The 16,238-nt window shown below is 53.3% G+C and overlaps 1 protein-coding gene across 1 annotated transcript in view; it reads right to left on the bottom strand.

Moving 5' to 3' along the window:
- Window positions 1–540: 540 nt before the first annotated feature.
- Window positions 541–16,238, bottom strand: part of numa1 (nuclear mitotic apparatus protein 1) — a 113,932-nt gene continuing 98,234 nt past the window's right edge. Inside the window, 5 exon segments of the mRNA XM_055631479.1 lie at window positions 541–781; window positions 3,157–3,318; window positions 7,039–7,158; window positions 11,104–11,316; window positions 12,841–12,977. Of these exon segments, the coding sequence (XP_055487454.1) occupies window positions 743–781; window positions 3,157–3,318; window positions 7,039–7,158; window positions 11,104–11,316; window positions 12,841–12,977 (671 nt within the window). The 3' untranslated portion in view covers window positions 541–742.

Raw genomic sequence — 16,238 nt, 5'->3', positions numbered from 1 at the left:
GGGGGGGGGGGGTGGGGGTCGGTGAATCACCACAGGCCGGCATTCCAAACTCTTCCGAAGCAACTTGTGCCGATGGGAGTCCGAGTCCGGTGAGTTTGGGTGTCGGGGGTTGCGGGGAGACGGCAGGGGGGAGAGGGGTGGGGGGAGGGGGAGAGCGGGGGGGAGACAGAGAGGGAGAGAGAGAGAGAGAGAGAGAGAGAGAGAGAGCGAGAGAGAGAGCGCTTCTGAAGCACCAACTAGGACAATTTACAACAACAACCGAGAGACACACAGGGGGGATGCAAAGAAAATGTTTTAGTTTGATAGCGAGCTTGTTGCGTGGTTCTAACGCAAGTGACGGGGGAGAGATGGGGAGAGGGGGGAGGGGAGAGAAAAGAGTTTTAGAGGAGGAGAGGGGAATGAGGGGGAGAGGGGGGGGAGGGGCAAGATGGGGAGAGGGGGGAGAGATGGGGGAGAGAGGGGAGGGGGGGGGGGGGAGGGGGGGGGAGGGGGAGGGGGGGGGGGAGGGGGAGAGAGGGGGGGAGAGGGGGAGAGGGGGAGGGGGGAGAGATGGGGAGGGTGGGAACACTCTGGCCGTCTTCCCCTCACGCGCCTCACTCGCTCTTAAGGCAAATAGTTTTTCTTTCTCTCTCTCGCCGGTGCTCGCGGCCGACGGTGACGGGGATGCGGTGGGTGGGTCTCGGCGTCAATACAACTCCGGGGTCGGTTGGAGGGGGAGGGGGCTACTCTTCAGCCCCCCTCCTCACATCTTGCCACTAGAGAACTTGCGTCTGCTGGCATCCTGTAACAGAAAGGGGGCGGAAGGTAAAAAAAAGGGCAACGAAAGGTTGGTCGGAGGGCATCTGGCTTTTAGAGTCACAGAGCTGTACAGCATGGAAAAAGGCCCTTCGGCCCACCTTGCCCATGCCAACCAAGTTAGCATTCTGGGCTAGTCCTATTTGCCTGCATTTGGCCCGTATCCCTCTAAACTGTTCCTGACCATGCACCCATTCAAATGTATTTTAAAGGTCGCAAAGGAATCCACATCTGTAGCAGCCTGGTTCCTGGCAGCTCGTTCCAGAGATGGACTACCCTCCGAGTGAAAACAAAATTGCCCCACAATTTATCAGGAAAATGCAGGAAACATGTTCCCGATGTTGGGGGAGTCCAGAACCAGGGGCCACAGTTTAAGAATAATGGGTAAGCCATTTAGAACGGAGACGAGGAAACACGTTTTCACACAGAGTTGTGAGTGTGGAATTTACTGCCTCGGAGGGCGGTGGAGGCCGGTTCTCCGGATACTTTCAAGAGAGAGCTAGATAGGGCTCTTAAAGATAGCGGAGTCAGGGGATATGGGGAGAAGGCAGGAATGGGGTACTGATTGGGGATGATCAGCCATGATCACATTGAATGGCGGTGCTGGCTCGAAGGGCCGAATGGCCTCCTCCTGCACCTATTGTCTATGATCATTATGCTTCACAGAGGGTGGTGGGTGCCTGGGACGCGCTGCCAAGGGGCGGTGGTGGAGGCAGATATCAGTGCCGTTTAGGAGACATTTGGACAGGCACATGGACATGCAGGGAATGGAGGGATATGGATCACGTGCAGGCAGGCAAGAGTTGGTCTTGGCAACGTGTACAGCACAGACTTTGTGGGCCCAAGGGCCTCTTCCTGTGCTGCACTGGTATGGTGTCATACAGAAGGGAAACAACTTGCCAACATGCCCCATCTACACAAGCCCCACCTGCCTGCGCTTGGCCCATATCCCTCTAGACACGTTCTCTATCCATGTACCTGCCTCAACTACCTCCTCTGGCAGCTCGTTCCATATACCCACCCCACTTTGTGTGAAAAAGATACCCCTTAGGTTCCTAATACATTTTCTCTCTCCTCACTTAATGTATGATGAGCGTTTGATGGCACTGGGCCTGTACTCGCTGGAGTTTAGAAGGATGGGGGGTGGGGGGAAGGGACCTCATAGAAGCTTACCAAGTAGTGAAAGGCCTGGAGAGAGTGGATGTTTCCACTAGTGGGAGAGTCTAGGACTAGAGGTCACAGCCTCAGAATTAAATAGCCGCCCCCCACCCCCACCGGACATCAGTCTGAAGGAGGGTCTTGACCCGAAACGTTGCCTATTCCTTCGCTCCATAGATGCTGCCTCACCCGCTGAGTTTCTCCAGCATTTTTGTCTACCTTAAGAGTGATACATCGTGGAAACAGGCCCTTCGGCCCAACTTGCCCACACCTTACATTTATCCTATCCATGTACCTGTCTGTTTCTCAAATGTTGGGATAGTCCCAGCCTCAACTAGCTCCTCTGGCAGCTTAAACCTTTGTCCTCTGGTCCTCGATTCCCCAACTCTGGGCAAGAGACTCTGTGTGTCTACCCAATCTATTCCTCTCATGACCTGATCAGTTAGGACAGCATGTCAGCAAAGCTTGTCGCTGTATCCTCTGTACACGTGATAACAATCATTTTGCACATCTTTCATAGAAACATAGACAATAGGTGCAGGAGTAGGCCCTTCGGCCCTTCAAGCCAGCACTACCATTCAATATGATCATGGCTGATTGCTCCAAATCAGTACCCTGTTCCTGCCTTCTCCGCACATCCCTTGATTCCATTATCTTCCATATCCAAGAGCTAAAACTAACTCTCTCTTGAACACATCAGTGAATTGGCCTCCACTGCCTTCTGCGGCAGAGAATTCCACAGATTCACAACTCGCTTCATTCCTTGTTCTGTATCTCTCGTTTCCCTCTCCCCGTCTCTCAAGGTGAAGAAGGGTCTCGACCCGAAACGTCACCAATTCCTTTCTCTCCAGAGACGCTGCCTGTCCCGCTGAGTAACTCCAGCCTTGTTTAGAACGGAGACGAGGAAACACTTTTTCTCACAGAGAGTTGTGAGTCTGTGGAATTCTCTGCCTCAGAGGGCGGTGGAGGCCGGTTCTCTAGATATGGGCTCGATAGGGCTCTTAAAAATAGCAGTCAGAGGATATAGGGAGAAGGCAGGAACGGGGGGTACTGATTGTGGATGATCAGCCATGATCACATTGAATGGCGGTGCTGGCTCAAAGGGCCGACTGGCCTACTCCTGCACCTATTGTCTGTTGTATGTCTATCTGTGGTGCGGCATAAACCTGCGTCTGCAGTTCCTTCCTACACAAAAACCGTCACCTTTCTGGCGTTTGAGCGGGGAGACTTCCTGGGCGACTTCTTTGGGGTTTTCTTGGGTGTTTTCCTGGGATTCGCCCTCTTGCTGATTCCCCGCAGCAGGTTGCTGCTCAGTTTGCGCGGTGTGTTGAAGACCGTGTAGGTCATGGACTTCCGTCGGTCATCCTGGCGGAGAGAGAGAGAGAGAGAGAACAGACTGCTCAGTTCGCATTAACCAACCTGATCTCCCGGTGGCTCAGCACTTCAACTCCCCCTCCCATTCCGAAACCGGCCTTTCTGTCCTGGGCCTCCTCCATGGCCAGAGTGAGTCCCACCGCTAATTGGAGGAGCAGCACCTCATATTCCGCTTGGGTAGTTTACACCCCAGCGGTATGAACATTGACTTCTCCAATTTCAGGTAGTCCCTGCTTTCTCCCTCCTTCCCCTCCCCAGCTCTCCCACAGCCCACTGTCTCCGCCTCTTCCTTTCTTCTTCGTCTCGCCCCCCCCCAACATCAGTCCGAAGAAGGGGTCACAGTTTAAGGATAAGAGGGAAGTCTTTTAGGACCGAGATGAGAAAATCATTTTTTACACAGAGTGGTGAATCTGTGGAATTCTCTGCCACAGAAGGTAGTTGAGGCCAGTTCATTGGCTATATTTAAGAGGGAGTTAGATGTGGCCCTTGTGGCTAAATGGATCAGGGGGTATGGAGAGAAGGCAGGGATGGGATACTGAGTTGGATGATCAGCCATGATCATATTGAATGGCGGTGCAGGCTCGAAGGGCCGAATGGCCTACTCCTGCACCTATTTTATATGTATCTATGTAACGTCGTCTATTCATTCGCCCCATTGATGCCCCATAGATGCTGCCTCACCCGCTGAGTTTCTCCAGCATTTTTGTCTACCTTCGATTTTTCCAGCATCTGCCGTTCCTTCTTAAACAAACTAATGAATGGGTAGGGAAGGCGGTGTCTTCTGACAGACCTTATCCAACTGCCCCTCCCTTCCTCCTATGTCACAGAGTCCTGGAGTTTCCACTCCACCCCGTGTGGAAGCCCCCCCCCCCCCCCCCCACTGTCAGCTGAGGCACCATCAGTAACGGTTCAATACCTGACTGCGACTCGGAAAGGGCGACTCTGTGCACTGTGTCGGTGTACAACTGCCGCACACTTGTACTGTATCTGAGTTACATAGAAACATAGTCCATAGGACGCCCCTTCAGGTACAATGTTGTGGGAATTACAGAGACATGGATGCAAGAGGGCCAGGGCTGGGAACTGAATATCCAAGGGTATATATACCTCCTATCGAAAAGACAGACAGGTGGGCAGAGGGGGTAGCTCTGTTGGTGAGGAATGAAATTCAGTCCCTTGCAAGGGGTGACATTGAAACAGGAGATGTGGAGTCAGTATGGATAGAACTAAGGAATTGTAAGGGTAAAAAGACCCTAATGGGACTTATCTACAGGCCCCCAAACAGTAGCCTGGACATAGGGTGCAAGTTGAATCAGGAGTTAAAATTGTCATGTAGCAAAAGTAATGCTGTGGTTGTTATGGGAGATTTCAACATGTAGGTAGACTGGGAAAATCAGGTTGGTACTGGACCCCAAGAAAGGGACTTTGTAGAGTGCCTTCGTGATGGATTCTTAGAGCAGCTTGTATTGGAGCCAACCAGGGAGAAGGCAATTCCGGATTTAGTGTTGTGTAATGAACCGGATTTGATAAAGGACCTCGAGGTTAATGAGCCATTAGGAGGTAGTGACCATAACATAGTCAGGTTTAATCTACAATTGGAGAGGGAGAAGGGTAGATCGGAGGTGTCAGTGTTACAGTTGAATAAAGGGGACTATGGGGCCATGAGGGAGGAGCTGGCCAAAGTTGACTGGAAAGATACACTAGCAGGGATGACAGTGGAACAACAATGGCAGGTATTTCTGGGAATAATAGTGAAGGTGCAGGATCAGTTTGTTCCAAAGAGGAAGAAAGATTCCAAGGGGAATAAGGGACGACCATGGCTGACAAGGGACGTCAGGGACAGTATAAAAATTAAAGCGAAGAAGTACAACGTAGCAAAGATGAGCGGGAAGCAAGAGGATTGGGTAATGTTTAAAGAACAACAGAAGATAACCAAAAAGACAATACGGGGAGAAAAGATGAGGTACGAAGGTAAGCTAGCCAAGAATATAAAGCAGGATAGTAAAAGCTTCTTTAGGTATATGAAGAGGAAAAAATTAGTTAAGACCAAAGTTGGATCCTTGAAGACTGAAACAGGTGAATTTATTATGGGGAACAAGGAAATGGCAGATGGGTTGAACAGGTACTTTGGATCTGTCTAAGGAGGACACAAACAATCTTCCTGATATAGTGTTTAAGAGGGAACTGCAGATGCTGGAGAATCGACCACTTAAGGCCACTTAAGGCCACTTCCTGATATAGTAGTGGCCAGAGGATCTGGGGTGACAGAGGAACTGAAGGAAATCCACATGAGGCAGGAAATGGTGTTGGATGGACTGATGGGACTGAAGGCTGATAAATCCCCAGGGCCTGATGGTCTGCACTGGTGATCATTTTCCAATGTTCTATAGATTCTGGATCAGTTCCTGTGGATTGGAGGGTAGCTAATGTTATCCCACTTTTTAAGAAAGGCGGGAGAGAGAAAACGGAATTATAGACCAGTTAGCCTGACATCGGTGGTGGGGAAGATGCTGGAGTCAATTATAAAAGATGAAATAGCCGAACATTTGGATAGCAGTAACAAGATCGGTCCGAGTCAGCATGGATTTACGAAGAGGAAATCATGCTTGACTAATCTTCTGGAATTTCTTGAGGATGTAACTAGGAAAATGGACAAGGGCGAGCCAGTGGATGGAGTGTACCTGGACTTTCAGAAAGCATTTGATAAGGTCCCAAATAGGAGATTAGTGGGCAAAATTAGGGCACATGGTATTGGGGGTGACTTGGATAGGTTGGGTGAGTGGGCAGATGCATGGCAGATGCAGTTTAATGTGGATAAATGTGAGGGTATCCACTTTGGTGGCAAAAACAGCAAGGCAGATTATTATCTGAATGGTGTCAAGTTGGGAAAAGGGGAAGTACAACGGGATCTGGGGGGTCCTTGTTCATCAGTCAATGAAAGTAAGCATGTAGGTACAGCAGGCAGTGATGAAAGCAAATGGCATGTTGGCCTTCATAACAAGAGGAGCTGAGTATAGGAGCAAAGAGGTCCTTCTGCAGTTGTACAGAGCCCCAGTGAGACCACAACTGGAGTATTGTGTGCATTTTTGGTCCCCTAATTTGAGGACGGACATTCTTGCTATTGAGGGAGTGCAGCGTAGGTTTACAAGGTTAATTCCCGGGATGGCGGGACTGTCATATGCTGATAGAATGGTGCGGCTGGGCTTGTACACTCTGGAGTTTAAAAGGATGAGAGGGAATCTTATTGAAACATATTAGATTAATAAGGGTTTGGCACACGTTAGAGGCAGGAAACATGTTCCCGATGTTGGGGGAGTCCAAACCCAGGGTCCACATTTTAAGAATAAGGGGTAACCCATTTAGAACGGAGACGAGGAAACACTTTTTCTCACAGAGAGTTGTGAGTCTGCGGAATTCTCTGCCTCAGAGGCCAATTCACTGGATGTTTTCAAGAGGGAGAGTTAGATTTAGCTCTTAGGGCTAAGGAAATCAAGGGATATGGGGAGGCAGGTTCTCTGGATACTTTCAAGAGAGAGCTAGATAGGGCTCTTAAAGATAGCGGTGTCGGGGGATATGGGGAGCAGGCAGGAGCAGGGTATTGATTGTGGATGATCAGCCATGATCACATCGAAGGGCCGAATGGTGTACTCCTGCACCTGTTGTGTATTGTCACTGTGGTTTCCGTGTACAGGTTGTTGTGTCGGGACTCACCTGGCCGCGGCCCTTGCTTTGAGTCAGGCGTCGTGCTTGGCTCTCGAACTGTTCCTGTCCCAGCTTGTCCTTCCCCTTCGGGCTGGCTGGTCTTGGGAAGCAGCTCAGTTGCTTCTTGGCCTGGGGAAAAAAGCGGCAATGAGCACCCGGCGGTCACGGCTCTCAAAGGCCGGGTCATTCGCAAAGGTCCCATCCTCAAACACACACCCGGAACCATTCCACACAACACAACACAACAACGCTGGAGTAACTCAGCGGGTCAGGCAGCATCTCTGGAGAACATGGACAGGTGACGTTTCGGGTCAGGACCCTTCATCAGCACCTGAAATGTCAATTATCCATGTTCTCCACAGATGCTGCCTGACCCGCTGAGTTACTCACACACATACAGTGACAGTCACACACAGTCCCCCACAAACACACACACACACACAGTTCGACACACAGTCACACACACACAGTAACACACACACACACACACAGTCACACACGCACACACAGACAGAGGGTGAGGACAGCTTGGGAGCCGGGTCCCTGGAGCTGAGAAAGATGAGTGCTGACAGCCGGGTATCCTGGTCTGTGGCGGCAGCTCTACCCGTATCCACCTATCACTATACCCAGTTTTGTCCCACCCCCACCTGCCTGCTCCCTCCTCCCAGCGCAACCAATCTGAAGAAGGGACCAGACCCGAAACGCCACCTGGCCACCTCCCTCCACAGACGCTGCCTGAGCCCTTGAGTTTAGTTCTTAGTTTAGTTCAGAGATACAGCGCGGAAACGGGCCCTTCGGCCCACCCGGTCCGTGCCGACCAGCGATCCCCGCACCCGAACGTTATCCTACACACACTGGGGACAATTTACAATTTTACAGAAGCCAATTAACCTACAAACCTGCACGTCTTAGGAGTGTGGGAGGGAAACCAGAGCGCCCGGAGAAAAAACCCACGCGGATCACGGGGAGAACGCACACACTCCGCACCCTCACAGACTGGCATGCACACACGCACGGACATACACGGACACGCACGCACGAACACACACGGACACGCACGCACGAACACACACGGACACGCACGAACACACACGGACACGCACGCACGAACACACACGGACACGCACGCACGAACACACACGGACACGCACGCACGAACACACACGCACGAACACACACGGACACGCACGCACGAACACAAACGGACACGCACGCACGAACACAAACAGACACGCACGAACACGCACGAACACGCACGCACGAACACACACGGACACGCACGCACGAACACACACGGACACGCACACACGAACACACACAGACACGCGCGAGCAAACACAGACACGCACGCACACACACACACGGACAGACACGCACGAACAAACACGGACACGCACGCACCACCACACACGCACGAACACACACGGACACGCACGCACGAACACAAACGGACACGCACGCACGCACGCAACACACAAACAGACACGCACGAACACGCACGCACGAACACACACGGACACGCACGCACACGAACACACACGGACACGCACGCACGAACACACACACACACACGGACACACCGCACGACACACGGACACACACACACGCACGCACGCACGAACACACACGGACACGCACGCACGAACACACACGGACACGCACGAACACACACACACGAACACACACGGACACGCACGAACACACACGAACACACGCACGAACACACACGGACACGCACGCACGAACAGACACGCACGCACACACACGGAACACACACGGACACGCACGCACGAACACACACGGACACACGGACACGCACACGCACGCACGAACACACACGGACATGCACGCACACACGGACACGAACACACACACGGACACGCACGCACACACGGACACGAACACACATGGACACGCACGCACGAACACACATGGACACGCACGCACGAACACACACGGACACACACACGCACGAACACACATGGACACGCACGCACGAACACACACGGACACGCACACACGAACGCACACGGACACTCACGCACGAACACACAAGGACACGCACACACGAACACGCACGGACACACACGCACGAACACACACGAACACACACGGACACACACGCACGAACACACACGCACAAACACACAAGGACACGCACGCACACACACACATGGACACACACGCACGACACACACACACACGGACACACACGCACGAACACACACGGACACACACGGACACGCACAACACGACACACACGGACACGCACGAACACAAACGGACACGCACGCACGAACACACGGACACGCACACACACACGAACACGCACGAACACACACGGACACGCACGCACGAACACACACGAACACGCACACACGAACACACACACGGACACGGACACGCACGCACGAACACACATGGACACGCACGCACGAACACACACGCACACGCACGCACGAACACACACGGACACGCACACACGACACACACATGGACACGCACACACGAACACACACGGACACGCACGCACGAACACACACGAACACACACACGGACACGCACACACGAACACACATGGACACGCACGACACACACACGGACACGCACGGACACACACGGACACACACGAACACACACGGACACGCACGGACACGCACGGACACGCACACACGAACGCACGACACACATGCACACGCACGAACACACACGGACACGCACGCACAAACACACATGCACACGCACGAACACACACGGACACGCACGCACAAACACACACGGACACGCACGCACGAACACACACGGACACGCATGCACGAACACACACGGACACGCATGCACGAACACACACGGACACGCACTCACGAAACACACACGGACACGCACTCACGAACACACACGGACACAAGCACGCACGAACACACATGGACACGCACGAACACACACGGACACGCACGAACACACACGGACACGCACGAACACACACACACGGACACGCACACGAACACACACGGACACGCACGAACACACACGGACACGCACGAACACGCACGAACACACACGGACACGCACGAACACACATGGACACGCACACGAACACACACGGACACGCACGCACGAACACACACGGACACGCACGCACGAACACACATGGACACACGGACACGCACACACGAACACACATGGACACGCACGCACGAACACACATGGACACGCACGCACGAACACGCACACACACCACGAACACACACACGGACACGCACACACGAACACACATGGACACGCACGAACACACACGGACACGCACGGACACACGGGCACACGGACACACGGACACACACGGACACACACGGACACGCACGCACGAACACACATGCACACGCACGAACACACACGGACACGCACGCACAAACACACATGCACACGCACGAACACACACACGGACACGCACGCACACACACACACGGACACGCACGCACGAACACACACGGACACGCATGCACGGACACACACGGACACACACGCACGGACACACACGGACACGAACACACACGGACACGCACGGACACACACGGACACACACGAACACACACGGACACGCACGAACACACACGGACACGCACGACGACACACACGGACACACGCACGAACACACACGGACACGCACGAACACACACGGACACGCACGAACACGCACGAACACACACACGGACACGCACGAACACGCACGAACACACACGGACACGCACGAACACACGCACGGACGGACACGCACGACGAACACGCACGGACACACACGACGCACACACACGGACACGCACGAACACACACGACACACGCACAAACACACACGGACACGCACGCACGAACACACACGGACACGCACGCACGAACACACATGGACACACGGACACGCACGCACGAACACACACACACACATGCACACACATGCGGATACGCATGGACAGAGGCAGAGGGCAGCTTGGACGGGAGCTCCCTGGTGCCGTGAGATGTCAGAGCTTCCAGCCGAGTACCCGGCAGCAGCTCCACCCGCGCCCCCCCCCCCCCTCTCACCTCGGGGGTGCCGGCTCCCTGGTGGGACTCCTCGGAGAGCCGCTTGCGTTGGCGGGTGGTCACTCCCTTCCAGCTGGGGTCGTGGGTGTCGGGGAAGGCGCGCATACGCATGGCGCTAATCTCCTGGGGAAACAGAGTGGCGCGGCGCAGCGTCCCGCTGGGATCGCCCAGGCGCAGCTCGTCCTCCGTGCTGGCTGAGTCGGTCACTGCCGCCTGTGGGGGGGGGGGGGGGGGGGGGGGGGGGGGGGGGGGGGCAGGAGAGAGAGAAAACACACACCCTGAATCTCAGCCCCACCACAAACCACACAGCAAAGGCTCAGTACACGGGACAATAAACTAATCTAAAGTTGTGCCTTCTAGTCTTGGGCATTCCCTCTGTCATGGCTTGTACAATCTGGAACTAGGCTTGTACACTCTGGAGTTTAGAGGATGAGAGGGAATCTCATTGAAACATATAAGACTATTAAGGGTTTGGACACGCTAGAGGCAGGAAACATGTTGAATTCTCTGCCTCAGAGGGCGGTGGCGGCCGATTCTCTGGATGCTTTCAAGAGAGAGCTAGATAGGGCTCTTAAAGATAGTGGAGTCAGGGGATATGGGGAGAAAGCAGGAACGGGGTACTGATTGGGGATGATCAGCCATGATCACATTGAATGGTGGTGTGTGGCTCGAAGGGCCGAATGGCCTACTCCCGCACCTATTGTCTATTGGCTCTCCCCTCTCGGTAACCACTTCTTCCCCTGAGTTTGTGTAGGAAGGAACTGCAGATGGTGGTTTACACCAAAGATAGGCTGGAGTAACTCAGCGGGATGGCAGGATGTCATATGATGAAAGAATAGACAGACTGGGCTTTTATTCACTGGAATTTAGAACGATGAGTGGGGATCTTATAGAAACATATAAAATTCTTAAGGGATTGGACAGGCTAGATGCAGGAAACATGTTCCCCATGTTGGGGGAGTCCAGAACCAGGGGTTACAGTTTAAGAATAAGGGGTCGGCCATTTAGGAATGAGATGAGGAAAAACCTTTCAGCCAGGGAGTTGTGAATCTGTGGAATTCTCTGCCACAGAAGGCAGCGGAGGCCAATTCACTGGATGTTTTCAAGAGAGAGTTAGATTTAGCTCTTGGGGCTAACGGAATCAATAGACAATAGATAATAGGTGCAGGAGTCGGCCATTCGAGCCAGCACCGCCATTCAATGTGATCATAGCTGATCATCCCCAATCAGTACCCCGTTCCTGCTTTCTCCCCAAATCCCCTGACTCCGCTATCTTAAAGAGCCCTATCTAGCTCTCTTGAAAGCATCCAGAGAACCGGCCTCCACCGCCCTCTGAGGCAGAGAATGGGGAGAAGGCAGGAACGAGGTATTGATATTGAGTGATCAGCCATGATCACATTGAATGGCGGTGCTGGCTCGAAGGGCCGAATGGCCTACTCCTGCACCTATTGTTTGTGTTTCTATGAGAGTGGGGGGGGATTAAAGTGATGTGGCAGTGGGTGGTAGACAGAAATGCTGGAGAAACTCAGCGGGCGCAGCAGCATCTATGGAGCGAAAGAAATAGGCAACGTTTCGTCCCGAAACGTTGCCTATTTCCTTCGCTCCATAGATGCTGCTGCACCCGCTGAGTTTCTCCAGCATTTTTGTCCACCTTTGATTTTCCCGCATCTGCAGTTCCTTCTTAAACAATGCGGCTGTGGGATGCGTTGGTGAGGGGGGCTGCCCGCGGCTGCTTACAGTGGACTCCAGTGGGTAGGAGGTCTTCAGGTGAGGGGGGCAGACCCCGTTGCGTCTCTGCAGCTCGGCGATGCGGTTCCAGTCGTCCAGCTGGTCGGGCTCGTCCAGGCAGCCTCCCGGGTAGAGGGCGCTCGAACCTGCAGTGGGGGGGGGGGGAGAGAGATGAGGTTCCCAGCCAGACGGATGAATGGATGCACGATACCCACCGAAACACATCACCAATCACAGATGCCGCCTGACCCGCTGAGTTACGCCAGCACTCTGTGTCCTCTTGATGGCAACACTCTATCCTCCAAAATTGGTTAGTGGTGGATGGTCGGTTACCTAGCTAGTTATTGGCAACTAACCAGCGATCCCAACCACCACATCGTCCCCCCCCCCCTCCCCTAGCCCACCCCACGCACCCACCCCTCCCCCCCAAACCCACGCCTCCCCAAACCCATTCCTCCCCCCCCCCAAACCTACCCCTACCCCCACCCACTCCTCCCCCACCTCCCCCCCCCCCCACTCCTTCAAGCTGATAAAAAAGTGGGTCGACTGGGCTTGTATTCGCTGGGGTTTAGAAGGATGAGAGAGGATCTTATAAAAAACATACAACATTCTTAAAGGATTGGGCAGGCTAGAGGCAGGAAAAATGTTCCTGATGTCGGGGGAGTGCAGAACCAGGGGCCAGTTTTAGAATAAGGGGAGGCCATTTAGAACGGAGACGAGGAAACACATTTTCACCCACAGTGTTGTGAGCCTGTGGAATTCTCTACCACAGAGGGCAGTGGAGACCGATTCACGATGTTTTCGAGAGTTAGATTTAGCTCTTAGTGCAAACTGAATCATAGAAAATAGGTGCAGGAATGGATCCATTCAGCCCTTCGAACCAGCACCGCCATTCAATATGATCAGGGCTGATCATCCAAACTCAGTACCCCGCTCCTGCTTTTTCCTTCATGTCCCTTGATTCCGTTAGCTCCAAGAGCTGTATCTAACTCTCTATTGAAACTCTCCTAACACAGCTTCCTTGGGCCTGGTACATGGGACACACGCCCACTGCCCGTTCATACATGGTGGACTATCTCCCTCCTGTGGTCATGTCAGGTATATACTGCACATGGTGGCGCAGCGGTAGAGCCTCTTTGAAACTTACAGAATAGTGAAAAGCCTGGATAGAGTGGATGTGGAGAGGATGTTTACACTAGTGGGAGAGTCTAGGACCAGAGGTCACAGCATCAGAATTAAAGGACGTTCCTTTAGGATGATGAGGAATTTCTTTCGTTGAATCTGTGGAATTCAAGGCTGTGGAGGCCAAGTCAAAGCATATTTTAAAGGCAGAGATAGATAGATACTTGATTAGTATGGGTGTCGGGGGTTATGAGAAGGCAGGAGCATGGGGTTAGGAGGGAGAGATAGATCAGCCATGATTGAATGGCGGAATAGACTTGATGGGCCGAAAGGCCTAATTCTGCTCCTATCACTTATAAACTTATGAAGTCCATAACTCCCTGAAGGCGGCCACACTAGGGTGACACAGCGATGCAGTGGGTTGGATCGCTGCCTCATGTTTTGGGTCGTTTAAAGAATGGATCGACTGGGCTTACATTCACTGGAATTTGGAAGGATGAGAGGTCATCTTATAAAAAACATACAATACTCAAGGAATTGGACAGGCTAGATGCAGGAAACGTGTTCCCCATGTTGGGGGAGTCCAGAACCTAGGGGGTCACAGTTTAAGAATAAGGGGTAGGCCATTTAAGACTGAGATGAGAAAAAACTTTTTCATCCAGAGGGACAATAGACAATAGGTGTAGGAGTAGACCATTCGGCCCTTTGAGCCAGTACCGCCATTCAATGTGGTCATGGCTGATCATCCCTAATCAGTACCCCGTTCCTGCTTTCCACCCATATCCCCTGACTCCGCTATCTTTAAGAGCCCTATCTAGCTCTCTCTTGAAAGTTGTGAATCTGTGGAGTTCTCTGCCACAGAAAGCAGTGGAGGCCAATTCACTGGATGTGTTCAAGAGAGTTAGATTTAGCTCTTAGAGGTAACGCAATCAAGGGATATGGGGAGAAAGCAGGAACGGGGTACTGATTGGGGATGATCAGCCATGATCACATTGAATGGCGTTGCTGGCTCGAAGGGCCGAATGTCCTACTCCTGCATCTATTTCCTATGTTTCTGTGCTTTCGAAGAAGGGTCATAATCCGAAGCGCCACCAATCTGTTTCAACGAGGTCTCCCCTCAACCTCCTAAACTGCAGTGTATGGAAGAACTGCAGATGCTGGTTTACATTGAAGATAGACACAAAGTGGTGGGGTACTCAGGGACAGGCAGCATCTGTGGCGAGAAGGGACGGGTGGGTGGGTGCAGATCAGGTGTGAGTGGGTGGGTGGGTGGATGAGGGGGAGTGAGTGGGTGAGTGAGTGAGTGAGTGAGTGAGTGAGTGAGTGGGAGTGAGTGAGTGAGTGGGTGAGTGGGTGAGTGGGTGAGTGAGTGAGTGGGTGGGTGGGTGAGTGAGTGAGTGAGTGAGTGAGTGAGTGAGTGAGTGGGTGGGTGGGTGAGTGGGTGAGTGAGTGGGTGAGTGGGTGAGTGTGTGGGTGAGTGAGGGTGAGTGAGTGGGTGAGTGAGTGGGTGAGTGAGTGGGTGAGTGAGTGAGTGTGGGGTGAGTGAGTGAGTGAGTGAGTGAGTGAGTGAGTGAGTGAGTGAGTGAGTGAGTGAGTGGGTGAGTGAGTGAGTGAGTGAGTGGGTGAGTGAGTGGGTGAGTGAGTGAGTGAGTGGGTGAGTGAGTGAGTGGGTGAGTGAGTGAGTGGGTGAGTGAGTGGGTGAGTGAGTGGGTGAGTGGGTGAGTGAGTGAGTGGGTGAGTGGGTGGGTGAGTGGGTGAGTGAGTGAGGGTGAGTGAGTGGGTGAGTGGGAGAGTGGGTGAGTGGGTGAGTGAGTGAGAGGGAGTGGGTGGGTGAGTGGGTGAGTGAGTGAGTGGGTGGGTGAGTGAGTGAGTGAGTGAGTGAGTGAGTGAGTGAGTGAGTGAGTGGGTGAGTGAGTGAGTGAGTGAGTGGAGTGAGTGAGTGAGTGGGTGAGTGAGTGAGTGGGTGAGTGAGTGAGTGAGTGAGTGGGTGAGTGGGTGAGTGAGTGAGTGAGTGAGTGAGTGAGTGAGTGAGTGAGTGAGTGAGTGGGTGAGTGAGTGAGTGAGTGAGCGAGTGAGTGAGTGAGTGAGTGAGTGAGTGAGTGAGTGAGTGAGTGAGTGAGTGAGTGGGTGAGTGGGTGAGTGAGTGAGTGAGTGAGTGAGTGAGTGAGTGAGTGAGTGAGTGAGTGAGTGAGTGAGTGAGTGAGTGAGTGGGTGAGTGAGTGAGTGTGGGTGAGTGGGTGGGTGGGTGGGTGAGTGGGTGAGTGAGTGAGTGGGTGAGTGAGTGG

The sequence above is a fragment of the Leucoraja erinacea genome, unplaced genomic scaffold (genome assembly GCF_028641065.1).
Source record: "Leucoraja erinacea ecotype New England unplaced genomic scaffold, Leri_hhj_1 Leri_77S, whole genome shotgun sequence".
Lineage (NCBI taxonomy): Eukaryota > Metazoa > Chordata > Chondrichthyes > Rajiformes > Rajidae > Leucoraja > Leucoraja erinaceus.
This window is presented reverse-complemented; position numbering and strand designations above follow the sequence as displayed.